This window comes from Macrotis lagotis, chromosome 7, assembly GCF_037893015.1.
Source record: "Macrotis lagotis isolate mMagLag1 chromosome 7, bilby.v1.9.chrom.fasta, whole genome shotgun sequence".
In the NCBI taxonomy this organism is placed as follows: domain Eukaryota; kingdom Metazoa; phylum Chordata; class Mammalia; order Peramelemorphia; family Peramelidae; genus Macrotis; species Macrotis lagotis.
In genome coordinates, this window is record NC_133664.1 from 185,841,933 (window position 1) to 185,857,083 (window position 15,151).

Sequence of the window (15,151 nt, forward strand, 5' to 3'; positions counted from 1 at the left end):
TAGAAATAAACAAAAGAATCCTTGTTGATATATAAATATTAATTAAATTACAATGATTAATTTAAAAGATGTAATAAAACAATAATGAAGTTTCATTCAGATTTCCAAGATTAGTAATTCAAGACTTCATAGACAATGAAGTATATGCTTAAAAGAAAGCTGAATAATATCCTTGTCTTTTAGACTCCTAGTTTATATAATATTAATTTCCTATCCTAATAACTAAATTAAATTTTTATATTATTTTTGAACATAGAAATGAAGAAAAACTTTTTTATAAACCATATCTGCTACAACAATCCTCAGTCCGCTTTTCTTCAACATATTTGTCAGAATCAACAAACCATGATATGCTTCCCAATAGCTACATGTCCAGCTCTCTAAATACAGAATTGGCTACATATTCAGTTGATGCACAAAAATCTTCTAGGTCATCTTCAACAATTTTTGACAGAACTGACAAAATAAGTAAGTATGACATAAAAAAATTGAAACATAAATTTCAGAGAAATTCTGTGAGTGAAAGAAATCCAGAAATAGCCATGTCTTCGTTGTGCCTGATAGAAGATATGCATCATTCTCATATTATTAAAGCTTACCACATAGCCCATTCTTGTACTATTTATTAAATTATCTTCATGAATTTTTTCGTTAAAACAATTTAGCACCTGGTAAAAGGTGTTGAAGAGGAACCTTTCTAAATTTAACTAAGCTGATATCAGACAGACTTACATCCATTACTAGGCCTATACAGAAAAAAGTTCAGTAGGATTTGTCAGAGCTTATGCCTATGCTCATTTGATATCTTCTTTGAGACCTTGGTGGAAAACTTCTTCCCTTTCAACACCATTATTACACTTCTCTGGTACCAGTTTCTGCAAACCTATTGATTAAAAACAAAGCAAAAACAAAAAACTATTGAGATTTTCTACAGGTAGAGAGATCAGTGATAACTGTATTCTACCACCAGAAATTTCTATACTTTATTTTTTTTTAGGTTTTTTCCCCAAGGCAAATGGGGCTAAGTGGCTTGCCCGAGGCCACACAGCTAGGTCAATATTAAGTGTCTAAGACCGGATTTGAACCCAAGTACTCCTGACTCCAGGGCTAGTGCTTTATCCACTGCACCACCTAGCTGCCCCCAGAAATTTCTAAAGAGAAAAATTGTACAGATAATTAGAATCAGATTCTTGCACTAAGCCTGTTCCTATCCTTTGGGGAATAATTTGTATTTATATAATTTGATTCAGTTCCTCTATATATTTTAGAAACAAAAGCTTTATCAGAGATATTTATAAATTTTTTCCCAATTTTTTTACTTCCTTCTAATTTGGATTTCACTGTTTTGTTTGTGAAAAACCTTTTCAACTATAATTAAAATGATCCATTTTTTTGTTTCCTAAAGCTCCCTTTATCTTGTTTAGTCCTATAGTCTCCCCTTATCCATAGACCTGATAGTTAAACTGTTCCTTGCTCTCCTAATTTAATTATGGTATCACCCTTTAGGAATAAATCATGCACCCATTTTGATCTTATCTTAGTTTCTAATTTTCTCAGAAGTGTTTTTCAAACAATGAATTTTTGTCCTCAACGCTAGGATCTTTGGGTTTATCTAACACTAGATTACTAAAGTCCTTTACTACAATGTATTGTGTGCCTAATCTATTCCATGTAACTATCAACTCTGTTTCTTAGCAAGTACCAGATTGTTTTGATAATTACTGCTTTATAATAGTTTGAAATCTGATATAGCTAGACCAACTTCATCCCCCCCAATCAATTCCCTTTATATTCTTTATTTTTTGTTCTTCCAGATGAATTTTGTTTTAATTTTTTCTAGTTCTATTAAATAATTTTTAGTCTCTTTTGAATGGCACTGAATAATTAAATTAATTTAGGCAGAAATTTATCTGTATTATATTGACTTGACCTACTCATGAGCAATTAATATTTTTCCAGTTTTTTAGATCTGATTTTATTTGTATGAAAAATATTTTATAATTTTGTTCATATGGGTTTGGTTCCTGGAGTTGTTTTGGCAGGTCGATTCCCAAAAATTTTATATTCTCTGTAATTATTTTAAATGGAATTTCTCTCTCTCTGCTGGGTTTTATTGATAATATATAAAAATGCTGATAATTTACATGGGTTTATTTTATATCCTGCTAAAGTCATTATTTCAAGGGTTTTTTTTAGTTGATTCTCTAGGATTCTCTAAATATGTATCATTATTTCATTTTCAAAGAGTTTTCTCATTACCTATGCTAATTTCTTGATTTCTTTTACTTTTCCTATAGCAAGTACTTCTAATGTAATATTCAAAAATAGTAGTGATAATGGGCATACTTGCTTCACCCCTGATTCTATTGGGAAGGCTTCTAGCTTTTCCCATTATAAATAATGTATGGTTTTAACTTTGGTTAAGCTTTTAACTTTAACTTTAACTTTAATTATTTATCATTTTAAGGAAAGTTTCTTTTATTCTATGTTCTATAGTGTTTTTCATTGGAATGGGTCTTGTATTTTACTCTATTCTGTTTTTTATAGGAATGGGTCTTGTAGACTTTTTCTACATCTATTGAGATAATCATATAATTTCCTTTGGTTTTGTTGTTATGGTTAATTATGCTGCTAGATTGCCTAATATTGAACCAGACATGCTTTAAATCTCACCTAGTCATAGTATATGATCCTTGTAATGTATAGCTTTAATCTCCTTGCCATTATTTTATTTAAAATTTTTTACATCAGAATTTCCTTAGAGAGATTGACCTATGGTGTTTTTTTTTATATTTTTGCTCTTCCTGCTTTATTTATCAGCACTCTATTTGTGTCATAAAAGGAATTTGGTAAGATTCCTTCTTTTCTTCCAAATATTCATTTTTCTTTAAATATTTGATAGAATTAATTTGTGAATCCATCTGACTCTGGGGATTTTTTGCTTAGGGAGTTCATTGATGACTTGTTCAATTTCTTTTTCTAAGATTGAGTTATTTAAATATTCTTTTTTCTTTTCTATTCATCTAGGCAATTTAGATTTGTAAAGATTCATCCATTTCACTTAGCCAGCTTTATTGGCATATAATTAGACAAAATTTCCTCTTCAGATGGTTTCATTGTTAGTATTAGTAATTTGGTTTTCTTCTTTCCTTTTTTAATCAATGGTTTATCTATTTTATTGGTTTTATTTTTCATAAAATCAACTTCTAGTTTAAGAACTAGTTTCAAGATTTTAAAATTTTTTCTAAGTTTTCTTTCAGTTTTATTAATCTCTCCCTTGGTTTTCGTTATTTCCAATTTGGTTTTTAATTAGGGAGGGTTAATTTGCTCTTTTTCTTTCATTTTTAATTTCTTCTTTTCTATTTTTAATTGCATGTGCAATTTATCAATCTATTCTTTCTCTATTTGATTGATATAATCAATAATGATATAAATTTTTTCCCAAGTACTACTTTGACTGTATCCCATAAATTTTGGGATTTAAGTGGGTAGGGCCCTGATCCTGAAGACAGAACAAGGCTGTGTGACCTTGGACAAGTCACTTAACCCTGATTGTCTTGCATCCCAGGGCCATCTCCAGTCATTCTGAATCATATTCTAGTCAATGGTTGCAGATGACTGCAGGAGAAAGTGAGGCTAGTGACTTAGCATAGCACCTCCTCACTCAAATTAAATTCATGTGTTGGATGAAGGACAAACATCATCATCATTCTCTTTAATGAAATAATGAATTGTTTCTATGATTTGTTCTTTGATCTACTCATTCTTTAGGATTCAATCATTTAGTTTTTCAATTAATTTTTAATTTTTCTTTTTACTGCCCCTTATTGAATATAATTTTCTTGCATTTTGATCTGAAAAGAATAAATTTTATATTTCTGCTTTTCTGCATTTGGTTGAGAGACTTTTATGCTGTAATACATGGTCAAAATTTTTTATGTGCAATGTATTGCTAATAAAAATGTATATTCCTTTCTCTTTCCATTCAGTTTTCTGCAGAGATTTAACTTTTCTATTCACATCCTTAATTTTTTTCTTCTTTAAGTTTTGGTTAAATTTATCTAGTTCTGAGGGGAAAGTTGAGGTCCTATTGTCTGTAACTCATTTAACTTTTCTTTTAAAAATGTGGGCACTATACCATTTGGTGCATATATGTTTAATATTAATATCATTTATTTATTTATCTACAATGCTTTTAGCAAATAGTTTCTTTCCTTTCTCTTTTAAATAGATCTATTTTTGCTTTTCCTTTATCCAAAATCATGATTGCTAAATCTGTTTTTTTGTTTTACTTCAGCAGAACATAATAGATTCTGCTCTAGCCCTTTATCTATATGTGTCTCTGTGCTTCAAATGTAATGTTTGTATGCAACACATTATAGGATTCTGATTTTTCATCCATTCTTCTATCAACTTCTATTTTATGGTAAGTTTCCATTCATACAGCTTTGATAACTCACTCTATGTTTCCTATATTTCCCTCTATCCTATTTTCCCCTTATTTATCCTTTTCTGTCTCTTGCCTTTCACCCTATTCCCTCCCAAGGTGTTTTATGTTCTAATTACCACCTCCCTCAATCCTCCAACCCTTCTGTTAGTTCCCCAACCCCCTTCACAGTTCCCTGTTTCATTATACTTCACTATGGGGGACAAAAGTTTTCTTTATCCAGGGGAGTGTATATGTTACTCCCTCTGAGTCAATTCTGATGAAAGTAAGGTTCAGGCTTTACTTACCACCCTTCTCCCATCTTCCCCTTTACTGTGATAGCTCTTTCATACCATTTTTATGTGAAATAAAATACTCCATTTTAACTTTTACCTCCCCTTTTCTCCCAGTGCAATAATTTTTCTCATCCCTTAATTTTATTTTTTTTGGATATCATCCCATCATAGACATCTCACACCCACCACACACACACACACACACACACACATACACACATATACCTAATTACCCTTATAGTGAAAAAGTTCTTAAAAGAGTTACAATTATCATCTTGCCTATAGGAATATAAACAGTTAAAAAGCCTTATTATTTCTTTTTTTACCTTTTCTTTATATTTCTCTTAAGTCCTGTATTTGAAGATCAAATTTTCTTTTCAGCTTTGGTCTTTTCATCAGTAATGCTTGAAAGTCCTCTATTTAGGTAAATGTTGATTTCACCCCCCCCAAAGGATTATTTTCAGTTTTGATGGGTAGATGATTCTTGATTGTAATCCTAATCCCTTTGCCTTCTGAAATATCATATTGCAAGCCCTCCAATCCTTCAGTGCAGAAGCTGCCAAGTTCTGTATAATACTGTCTTTGGTTCTACAATTTTTGAACTGTTTCTTTCTAACTGCTTACAGTATTTTCTCCTTGACTTGGCTATACTGAAATTTGATTTTGATATTCCTGGGAGTTTTCATTTTGAGATTTCTTTCAGGTGATGATCAGTGGATTCTCTTGATTTTTTTATTTTGTCCTCTGGCTCTAGGATATCAGGGCAGCATTCCTTGATTATTAATGTCATGAAATATGAAGTTTGGGCTCTTTTTTATCTTGGCTTTTAAATAGTCTAATATTTCCTAATTTATCTCTCTTGGTTCTATTTTCCACATCAGTTGTTTTTCCAGTGAGAATTTTCACATTTTTTTATTGTTTATTCTTTTGATTTTGTTTTGATTTTGTCTCAAAGTCACTAGCTTCCACTGGCCTAGTGCAAATTTTTAGGGAATTATTTTCTTCAGTGAACTTTTGTGTTTCCTTTCCTCCTTAACCAATTCTATTTTTTATTTTTAGTTTTTTTAGTTTTTGCAAGGCAAATGGGGTTAAGTGGCTTGCCCAAGGCCACACAGCTAGGTAATTATTAAGTGTCTGAGACCAGACTTGAACTCAGGTATTCTAATCCACTGTGCACCTAGCCATCCCCCAATTCTATTTTTTAAGGAGTTATTTTCTTTGATGAACTTTTGTATATCCTGTTCCATTTAGGGGGTTTCTTTTACCAAGCTACTGACTTTTTTTCCATGATTCTCTAACATTACTCTCATTTTTTCTAATTTTTCTTCTACTTCTCCAATTTGCTTTTTAATATTCTTTTTAAGTTCTTCCAGGAGTTCTTTTTAGGCCCGAAACATATTTACATTTTTATTGAGGCTTCATATGTAGTCATTCTGTCCTCTTCTAAGTTTGTACCTTGTTCCTCCCTATAACCATAGTAACTTTCTGTATTCAAGCTCTTTTTTGTTATTGTTGTTTTGCTCTTTTTTTGGTTTCTTTTCTGGTTTTGTACTTTTGTATAAGAGTTGGACTCTGCTCCTGTGTCCCAAGCTTCTTCTGCCAGAGTTCAGGATCTGACTGTTGCATCTCATTGTATAAAAGGTATAGGGAGACCAGTAGGGAACATCCCTACTGGCTTGTATTGAGGGTAGGGCCTTTCTGCTGGCCTATGCCAGAGGTGGGAACTTGCTGCTCACCTGTTATGTTGGTGACAGCCTCTCTGCTAGCTGGCCACAAGGGAAGAGTCTTGCTGCTGACCTCCCCCAGAGTGAAGTCTCATTGTTGGCCTGTCCTAGGGCAGGATGGGAGCAGAGTCTTACTACTGGTCAACAATGATGGCACTGGTCTACACTTGGGGGTGGTCTTCACTGGGCTACTGATGGCTTACTTGGTACTAGGGTCTTCCTGGGGGGATTGCCCTGGGGCTAAAGAGCACTTCTGCAGGCCACCTGGGGTATGACTTGCTACCCTGCTTGTTTATGGGTCTCCCCTTTAGACTCCAATGAGGCAAATCTGTGGTTATGAGGTGTTTTCAAGGTCTTTGGAAAAGAATTCAGGAGGCCTCAGGAGCTGCTACCTCACTCCTCCATCTTGGCACCGAAAGTTTCAGAAAACTTCTTTAAGAAAGGAAAGAGAGCCGAGCTTATTTAAGACTTAAGTTTGGGAGGGCAAGTTGAGGCAGACTCATTGTCCTTTACTTTCCTTATCAAACAAAATAATATATTTTTAGAGATTCTGATATATGTTCATTTGGAAGAGAAAAACTCACATGTACTACCTCCTCCTAACCAATAATATTTTTATTAGTAGCATCTAAATTTCAGGGTGATTATTCTGCTAGTGACATCCCTTATCTCAACCAATTCTCCTCAGGATATAAAATTGACATATCACTAAAAATATTCACTTACCAGATGGCATTTTATGTCAGGTTTAAGATTTTTAAAGATTTTTATTGAGGATATAGTTTCATACTGATAATAAAAATTATGAATTATGTAATGTTTCATTGTAATTGGGAAAAGATGCAAATTACTGCTTCTTTTTTTTATCTTCTTTTTTGTTTGTCTCACTCTTGTTCTCTACTTCCTTCGGAAAGATAGTGGAAGTCCCTCTGTTTCTGTGCTCCAGAAACCACTTTCTATACCTTCTGCAATCCTTACACCTCAGCCTACTATTTTAGGAGAAGGGGAGGACTATTTTCATTCTATGTTCTACGATTCAGAGAGATGCCTCCCACATTCCGAATTCTCTGATAGAAATAAAATTTTGTTTCCAGATGAGGCCACCATATCTAAATCCAGGTACGTGTTCTTGTTTGAAATAGTTATTATTTAAAGGCTCATAAGATTGTGATTGGAGGGTAGGTACTGACAGGAAATTGACTTGAACCAGAAATTCTCATTTTTCATTGTCATGGATTTATTACATAGGCCTGACTAAGTCACATTCCATACCTCCTTTTAAAAAAGTTAGAAAACAACAAATAAATGGTATATTTTAATTCTAGATAAAATATTCCAGACAAGTTAAAGCTTTAAAAAAAAAGCAAACCTAAAAATATAGGCAGATCAGTCATTCATGGGTCAGTAAACTAGTTGATGCTAGTTGATGGGTTATTCAGACTCATTTCTTCTCTTATTTTGTTTCTCCTTGCTCTTTGGCTTTTCTCCAGCTTCTTGGTGCTTGTAAAAATGACAACACAAGAAGAAAGAAAAGCTTTTTCTCAAACTTAATCTAGTGTGATGATTATTAGAATTCTCTTAAAAGTTTGTCCATAAGAAATTGAAATGGTAAGAAATAACATTAGCAAGTAAAACTAGATTATGAAGCACTTAAATTTTTATTATATTTATTATATTTTATTATTAAATTGTATTTGTATTGTATTCATTATATTATATTATATTGTACTATATTGTACTGTACTGTACTATACTGTACTATACTATACTATATTATATTGTATTATATTGTATTATATTATATTATATTATATTATATTATATTATATTAATATTATTGTTATATTAAATTTTATTATATTTATATTCAGATTTGATGTAGTTAAAAAATTACTATACTATTGACAATTTCAAAGCGTGTATTGACATAACCCTAAACTGATGCTAAAGAATGATTTATTCTGTCAGTGCTGTGCAGAATGGGTTATAGGAGAAGAGAGATGAGTCAGGTAGACTACTCTCTTAATCTGGTCACAAGGAGGTAAATTAAGAACATGAATTAGGGTAGTAATGAGAACATACAGTGAAAAATGAGTGGTATGTCAGAAGAAAAATGGACAGTATTTAGAGATATAAGAGGAATGAGTCAAGGATAACTTCACAATTTTAAATCTAAGTAACTAAGTAGCCAGTACCTTTTTTTTTAGGTTTTTTGTAAATCAGTGAGGTTAAGTGGCTTGCCCAAGACCACACGGCTAGGTCATTATTAAGTGTCTGAGGCCAGATTTGAACTCAGGTACTCCTGACTCCAGGGCCGGTGCTCTATCCACTATGCCACCTAGCCTCCCCAGTACCTTTCATAGAAATTGTGAGTTCAGAAGAAGAAACACTAGTTAATTTAGTTTAGAATATATTCTAAAATAGTTGGAAATTTCAAGTGAGAATATGGCAATGAAGATAAAAATTTTAGAGTTTTCAATAGAGAGATGGCTCAAACCATGAATATAAATGAAATCTCTAAGGGAAGGAATAGAGAAAGAAAATAGGCCAAGGTTACATTGTCAAAAAATTTATGAATCTTTGGGACAGTTTTGCAAATGTTTTCACATGCTCCACCCTGTACAAACCCAAAGAATGGAAGCAACAGGTTGATAAAAATTTAATTCAGGTGAGACCTGAAAAACAATGTTTCTGTAGACAGTTATTCACCCTCCTATCTCAATATCTGGAGAATTATTACTCTTATCTATATTCTTGTGAGTACTCCAGGTCAACTTTGGTAATTGCCTCAGGGTGTTGGATCTGTTTTAGTGCAAGATTGAAAGTACAGTATGGAAGGTTCTCTGGAAGAAAGATTCTGAGTTGCCTCATTGGAAGTGAGGATGGAGGGTCAGTCATAAAGGGAAAGGGGAAATTGGCAAGGCAGAAGGCTTCCCCAAGACTCTTGCCCCATACCAAATGCCCCATACATACAAATGGGCTCTAGATCGGAAAATATCTTTCCATTCTTACCAGCACTCCAATGAGATATTAGTTTATTTAGATAGGAAAGGAAAGCAAGATTATGAATTAAAATTATCAGGGAAGCAGAAACAGAATACCTACCCATGCTAATTCTTTAGACATCTGAAACAAACTGAGACCTCATATGAATCTCTTAGGGGAGATATAATGCTCCCAATGCCACCAACAGACTGAATAGATCTTCTACCAAGTCCAACTTCAACTCATGAGGAAATCATGATAATTTCCTCCCACCAGTCAACTGATTCCAAGTTTTAGGCTGGTATGAACTAGTGGAACCAAATAGCCAGAAGCCTATTTCCAGGTAACAAGTTAACTGATTTGCTATTACTATTACATAGTAATGGGAAGCAGCTAAAATCAAATTAAGATAAAATTACTATCTTGAAAGCATGAAACTGTCTTCGAGAAGCTACTTAATAGTCAATTCAAATAATGCAAAGGTGACTATTTTTCAAAGGAGAATGGTAGCTGAAACATTTTAAATACTTAACTTTTTTCCATTCAGAAGAAGAATTTTAATATAGTCAAAGGTCTCTTGTAATAAGTAAAATATAAAGTGTTTATAGAAAAAAGGGAAGGTCATTGATAAGATAATGCCATCATGATCAATTAGTTACGTAAAGCTCTCATTGATGCATGCTATGGGTAGGGTTGGGGGTTAAAAGGAGGGAATAGGAGAAGGAATACCATATGTGCATATCAATTTTTTTAAAAAGGTAATTTAGAAGACTCTGGCAAAAGATTAATGAACATATGCATCTTCATGTATTTGAAGTATTTGTCAATTTATGAATTATTTTTCCATATATTTGGGTATTTTTCAAAAGGAAAATAATTGAAATGATTAAGTCTGATATTTTACAGAGAAGTCTTTTGGTAAAGCATATTATATGCAGTTGATATATTAAACTTAATGGTAAAATGGATTTTAACCTTAATAAATTAATAGAGCTTTTGAGTAATTAGAAGTTTAAGAACCTGCAGATTGTGAGTGATTAAACAAAACAAGACATTATAATGTCTTTCTTATCTGTTTAAATACAGCTTATAAGTTTAGTGCTTGGTATCCCATACAGAAATGATGAAAGCCTTGAAAAAGGAACACAAACATTTCATATTTTAAAAAAATCACATGGATGATAAATAACATTTATAAAGTTAAATTAGAATGTTTTGTTTTCAACATGTCTAGAGAGACAGTTAGATCTGAAAAAGGGGTCATAAGATCATAGGAGAGACGATGAGACCTCAGGCATTTTAGTCCAATTCCCTCATTTTACATTTGAGGAAACTGAGGCCCAGAGAAATCACATGGTTTGTCCCAAATCACTTGGATGGCAAGTAATAGAACCCAAATTTTAAACTAGATTCTTTGAACCCAGACCCTAACTACAATACTCTTTCTAATGTCATATGCTGCATCCCCATAATAATGCATTTTTTGTGGATTTTTAAATAACATAGCAGGGCCTTTCATTATTCTGTTATTCAATTGCTTTGGTCAAAAAAAAAGATACAACCTTTCAAAAGCACCTTATGTTATTTTATAGTGCTCTTGGAGACATTAAAATAGTTGAAGTGAGTGACAATGGTTTGTTCGTGAAGATAATTAACTCTTCTCCTAACAAAGAATTGGTAATTGAAGGTCATATTCTCCAGCAAAATGTGAATGGCCATGCAGTCTCTTCATACAAATTCCACCCAAATATTAGAATGCCAGCCAGTGCTACAGCAACTGTAAGTATAATATATAATACTATAGAAGCATAGAGTTACATTTGAAAGTCTTCTCACAAGTCACCTAAAGCATGAAACCTATCTTCAATATCCACAACAAGCTATCCACCAATGTCTTGCTGAAGGCCTTTAAAGATGGAGATCTCGGGGTGGCTAGGTGGCACAGTGGATAAAGCACCAGCCCTGGAATCAGGAGTACCTGGGTTCAAATCCGGTCTCATGTACTTAATAATTACCTAGCTGTATGGCCTTGGGCAAGCCACTTAACCCCATTTGCCTTGCAAAAACCTAAATAAATAAATACATAGATAAATAAATAAATTAAATAAAGATAGAGATCTCTTGACCTCCTCAGTTATCACTTTCAACTTTTAAATAGATCTAATTGTTAGGAAACATTTCCTTATGTTAAGATGAAATATTTTCCCCTATGTTTATTATTCACTGGTTCTAATTCTGCTCTCTAATGTCTCCCTTACATGATAATCTTTGATGATAGGTTAAAATACCATTATTTTATATTTCTTTACCTAAAACTTCATGAAACCCATATGACTTATTTTTTACATGATCTGTTCTATCATGTTTCCACTAAGTCTTATCTTCCTCAGGCTAAATAGTCTTAATTTATCTGAATTTTTTGTGAATACCCTCACCATCTTGATACCTTCCTTTCTGTTCACACCAATTTTCAACATCTCTTCTAACATGTGGTATGAATACTGGTCAAAGTAGTACAAATGTGGTCTGCTTAGGCCAAAGCAGAATGAAACCATTACTTATCTTACTTAGGATCCTATATATCTGTGAGTGCAACGAGAGGAGGGGAGTGGGGGGAGGGGGGAGGGGGGGAGGGGGGAGAGGGGGAGAGAGATTGATTTTTGATATTTTTTAGGCTATCTCATTATCCTGATGACAAATCTTAATAGCTTGCAAAAATTCTTTTTCCCCCCATATGAACTGCTTCTTACCATTTCTCCTTCAATCATTCTCTTGTGTAATTGATTTTGTTAGCTTGAGTATACAACTTTGCAGTTGTACCTTTCCATGAAATTTTATAGTTAGCATCAACCCAAAACTCTGAACTATATAGATCTTTTGGGATCCTGATGTCATTATATAAAAATTCAGTCCTCAGACTTGCTACATTTGCTAGATGTTCTCTGGCACATTTCAAATACTTATGTCCTCAAAAAATAGTTTATCTCCTGATTGAATATTAGAAATCAACTGTCATTTTCTTCCCTTTAACAGAAAGTTACCTCCCACCTCACACACATCCTTATCCTGGAGTAGAGGTAACTGCTTATATTATTGATGTCATCTGTTGACATCTCACCTCCTGAGAAGGTCTAGATCCAAATCAATAGCCAAGAAAATCCCTTCATCCTGCCGAAAGTCTGATCTTGCCATTTAAATTTCACTGCTTTATCCTCTGGATATATGCTAACATTTGTAATAGATTGCCACAGTTTTCATCCTTCAGCTCTCTAAAGCCTTCAAAAATAATGTTTTATTAATGTTATGGTAATAATTTATTACAGATTTTATGAATAATAGCATGTAGATCTCCCTCTCCCCCCAAACTTTAGTACAGAAAGTACTCTGGTTCTTGCTTGAATTAACTTAAAGCTAACTATAAAATCAAAAAGTTCCTTTACCTGGATATTTATTATTCAGTTGGTATCTGGGTTTTTTTTCTTTTGGTTTTTTTTTTCCCTGTTTCCTCTAGGTTTGGGCAGCATCATCTGGGGTAAAGCATCAGCCACCATCAGATTTTCTTTGGAAGGACCAAGACAGAATTATAACAAGTCCCAACTGTACAACCATCCTGTGTAATCCTAATGGTGAAGTCAGTATTGGATTCTTAATGTTCCTTAAAACTTAATATAAAAAAAATTAATATACACCTCCTGAGATTCCCTAATCCCTTTGATTAACCAGATTATTTTATCATAATTGTGACAATGAGAATTCTGCACCTAACTTTTTGGGCATCCACCCCCTATATTATCAATGATATTTAGGTTCTGGATAAGTAAATACAGGAGGGAAAAATGAGAATGGGAGGTGAAATTCAATTTCAGATCTTTTCTTTGTTATCTTTGTTCCTGGTAGCTAGTAAAGAAACTAAATACCTAAAGGGTTACAGGAACAATAAATGGTTGAGGGGGTTTTGTGACTAATGTAAAAATCCTATTTTGCTGTCTCACCTGCAGTCTGCTTTACTTAGTTGCTTACCAATATAGTAGGTAAGTAAAAATTTCTTTCCAGATTCATAGATTTTTGGAATTCATTCAGACCCACTGCCTATAAAATATGGAAAGCCATACCACACACTCTCTCTGATAGTGATTCTTTCAAGTCTCTCTTTACTGACAGGGAACTCCTACCTAATGAACACAGAGTGCCTTGATTTATTATATTCTCTAGAAAAATCTGAATTTAGAAATCAAAATTTGTCCATTTTTAATACTTCAAGGCTTTTTGTCTCAATAGTGTGGGAACCCTCTCCATATAGAGACTAACCCTTCTTTAAATTGGTGATTAAAGCTTAGAGAGATACCTGAGGCTCAGGACAGTTAAGTGGCTTGCCCATTGTCACATAGTTAATCATAATTGCAGACTGGAATCGAACTAAGGTTTTTCTAAATATGTCTTAAAATTGATACTAGGTCAAGGTAATGAGGATGGGCCTCTGTGTATTTTAGAGAGAATTGGCTAGGAAGAGCTGTTGAACTGACAAGGCTGCAATCAGTCTACATTACAATATAAAGTGTTGAAAGGTTTAAAGTACAAATCAGAGAGATAAAGAAAGCAGTTCCCTCTCAGTATTGTAAGGAATCCAGATTTCCATTCTATCTTGATTGTCTGTTCTGAGTCTACTTAAAGGATTTGATTGCTTCACTAAGTTCTCAGGGATAGCATCTCTGCAGCCCATGAAAAGTAAAGCTCGGAGCTCTCACTAGCCTCCCCAGCAGAGGGCTGCGGCAATGACCTGTGCAAGGAATTGTTGTCCTAAGTATTCACCAAAATCTTATCTCTCCCCATAACTAGTGACATGGTAGTCTTTTATCAGCTTTCATGCCCTGCTCTTTAGGACTTTTTATAATGTTACATTGAATTGCCTAGTATTTCTGTAAGATATGATCTGAATTCTCAAGGTGAGGAAAAGGAAACATAATTAATTACTTTTTGAGATCTGGCTATTTTCATAGTTCCAAATCCATACAACTCTAATATCATTTAACCCATTTCTGTTTTATCCATGAAAATGGTATGAGAGACTTCATCTAATTTTCTAGTGCCTCTATTTCTTCCTCTATTTAAAAGAAACAAAATATCCTTAATAACAAAGGGTCTTGTGATGGCATTGTTTAAAATGCAACTTCTTGGTTCCAATTTAGCCTCAGGAACCCTTTGGCAAGGCACTTGACCCTATTTGCCTCAGTTTCCTCATCTGTAAAATGAGCTGGAAAAGAAAATGACAAATTATTACAAAATCTTTGTCAAGAAAATTCCAAATGTGAAACAAAGAGCTAGACATGGCTGAAAAACAAATTAACAGCAAAAAAAAATGGCTGATTTACAGCTATGTATATAACTTTTAGAAATGCTACTGAAATCAACAATGGCCTTTCACCTTATTCTAGTATCATCATCAAACATTTATTGAGCCTGTGCTAGAATTAGAAGACTGTTGTATCTTGTATTGATCACTGGTTCAGAATTTAGAAAACAGAATCACAAAATTTGAAAGCAAGCATCTATTGATCACATAGTCCAATACTGTATTAAATCCAACAAATGCTTGTCCTATCTAGGTTTCAAATCCTCCCTCCCAGTGCTGACTATATGTGTGACCTGGGGTAAAACATGTCACATTCCTGAGCCTCAATTTCTCATTCCCATTGACAGAATTTAATCTAGGGCCTTCCTTT

At 33.4% G+C, this 15,151-nt stretch overlaps 1 protein-coding gene across 15 annotated transcripts in view; it reads left to right on the top strand.

Moving 5' to 3' along the window:
• LMNTD1 (lamin tail domain containing 1) overlaps positions 1-15,151 on the top strand; it is a 155,503-nt gene that overhangs the window by 104,887 nt on the left and 35,465 nt on the right. For 12 of the 15 annotated variants that reach the window (XM_074194220.1, XM_074194217.1, XM_074194213.1 and 9 more), the window contains 4 exons: positions 257-468; positions 7,361-7,565; positions 11,024-11,210; positions 12,943-13,062. In XM_074194220.1, coding sequence (XP_074050321.1) covers positions 257-468; positions 7,361-7,565; positions 11,024-11,210; positions 12,943-13,062 — 724 coding nt within the window. The remainder of the gene's footprint in view (positions 1-256; positions 469-7,360; positions 7,566-11,023; positions 11,211-12,942; positions 13,063-15,151) is intronic. The other 3 variants (XM_074194227.1, XM_074194225.1, XM_074194228.1) reach the window with 1 other exon arrangement.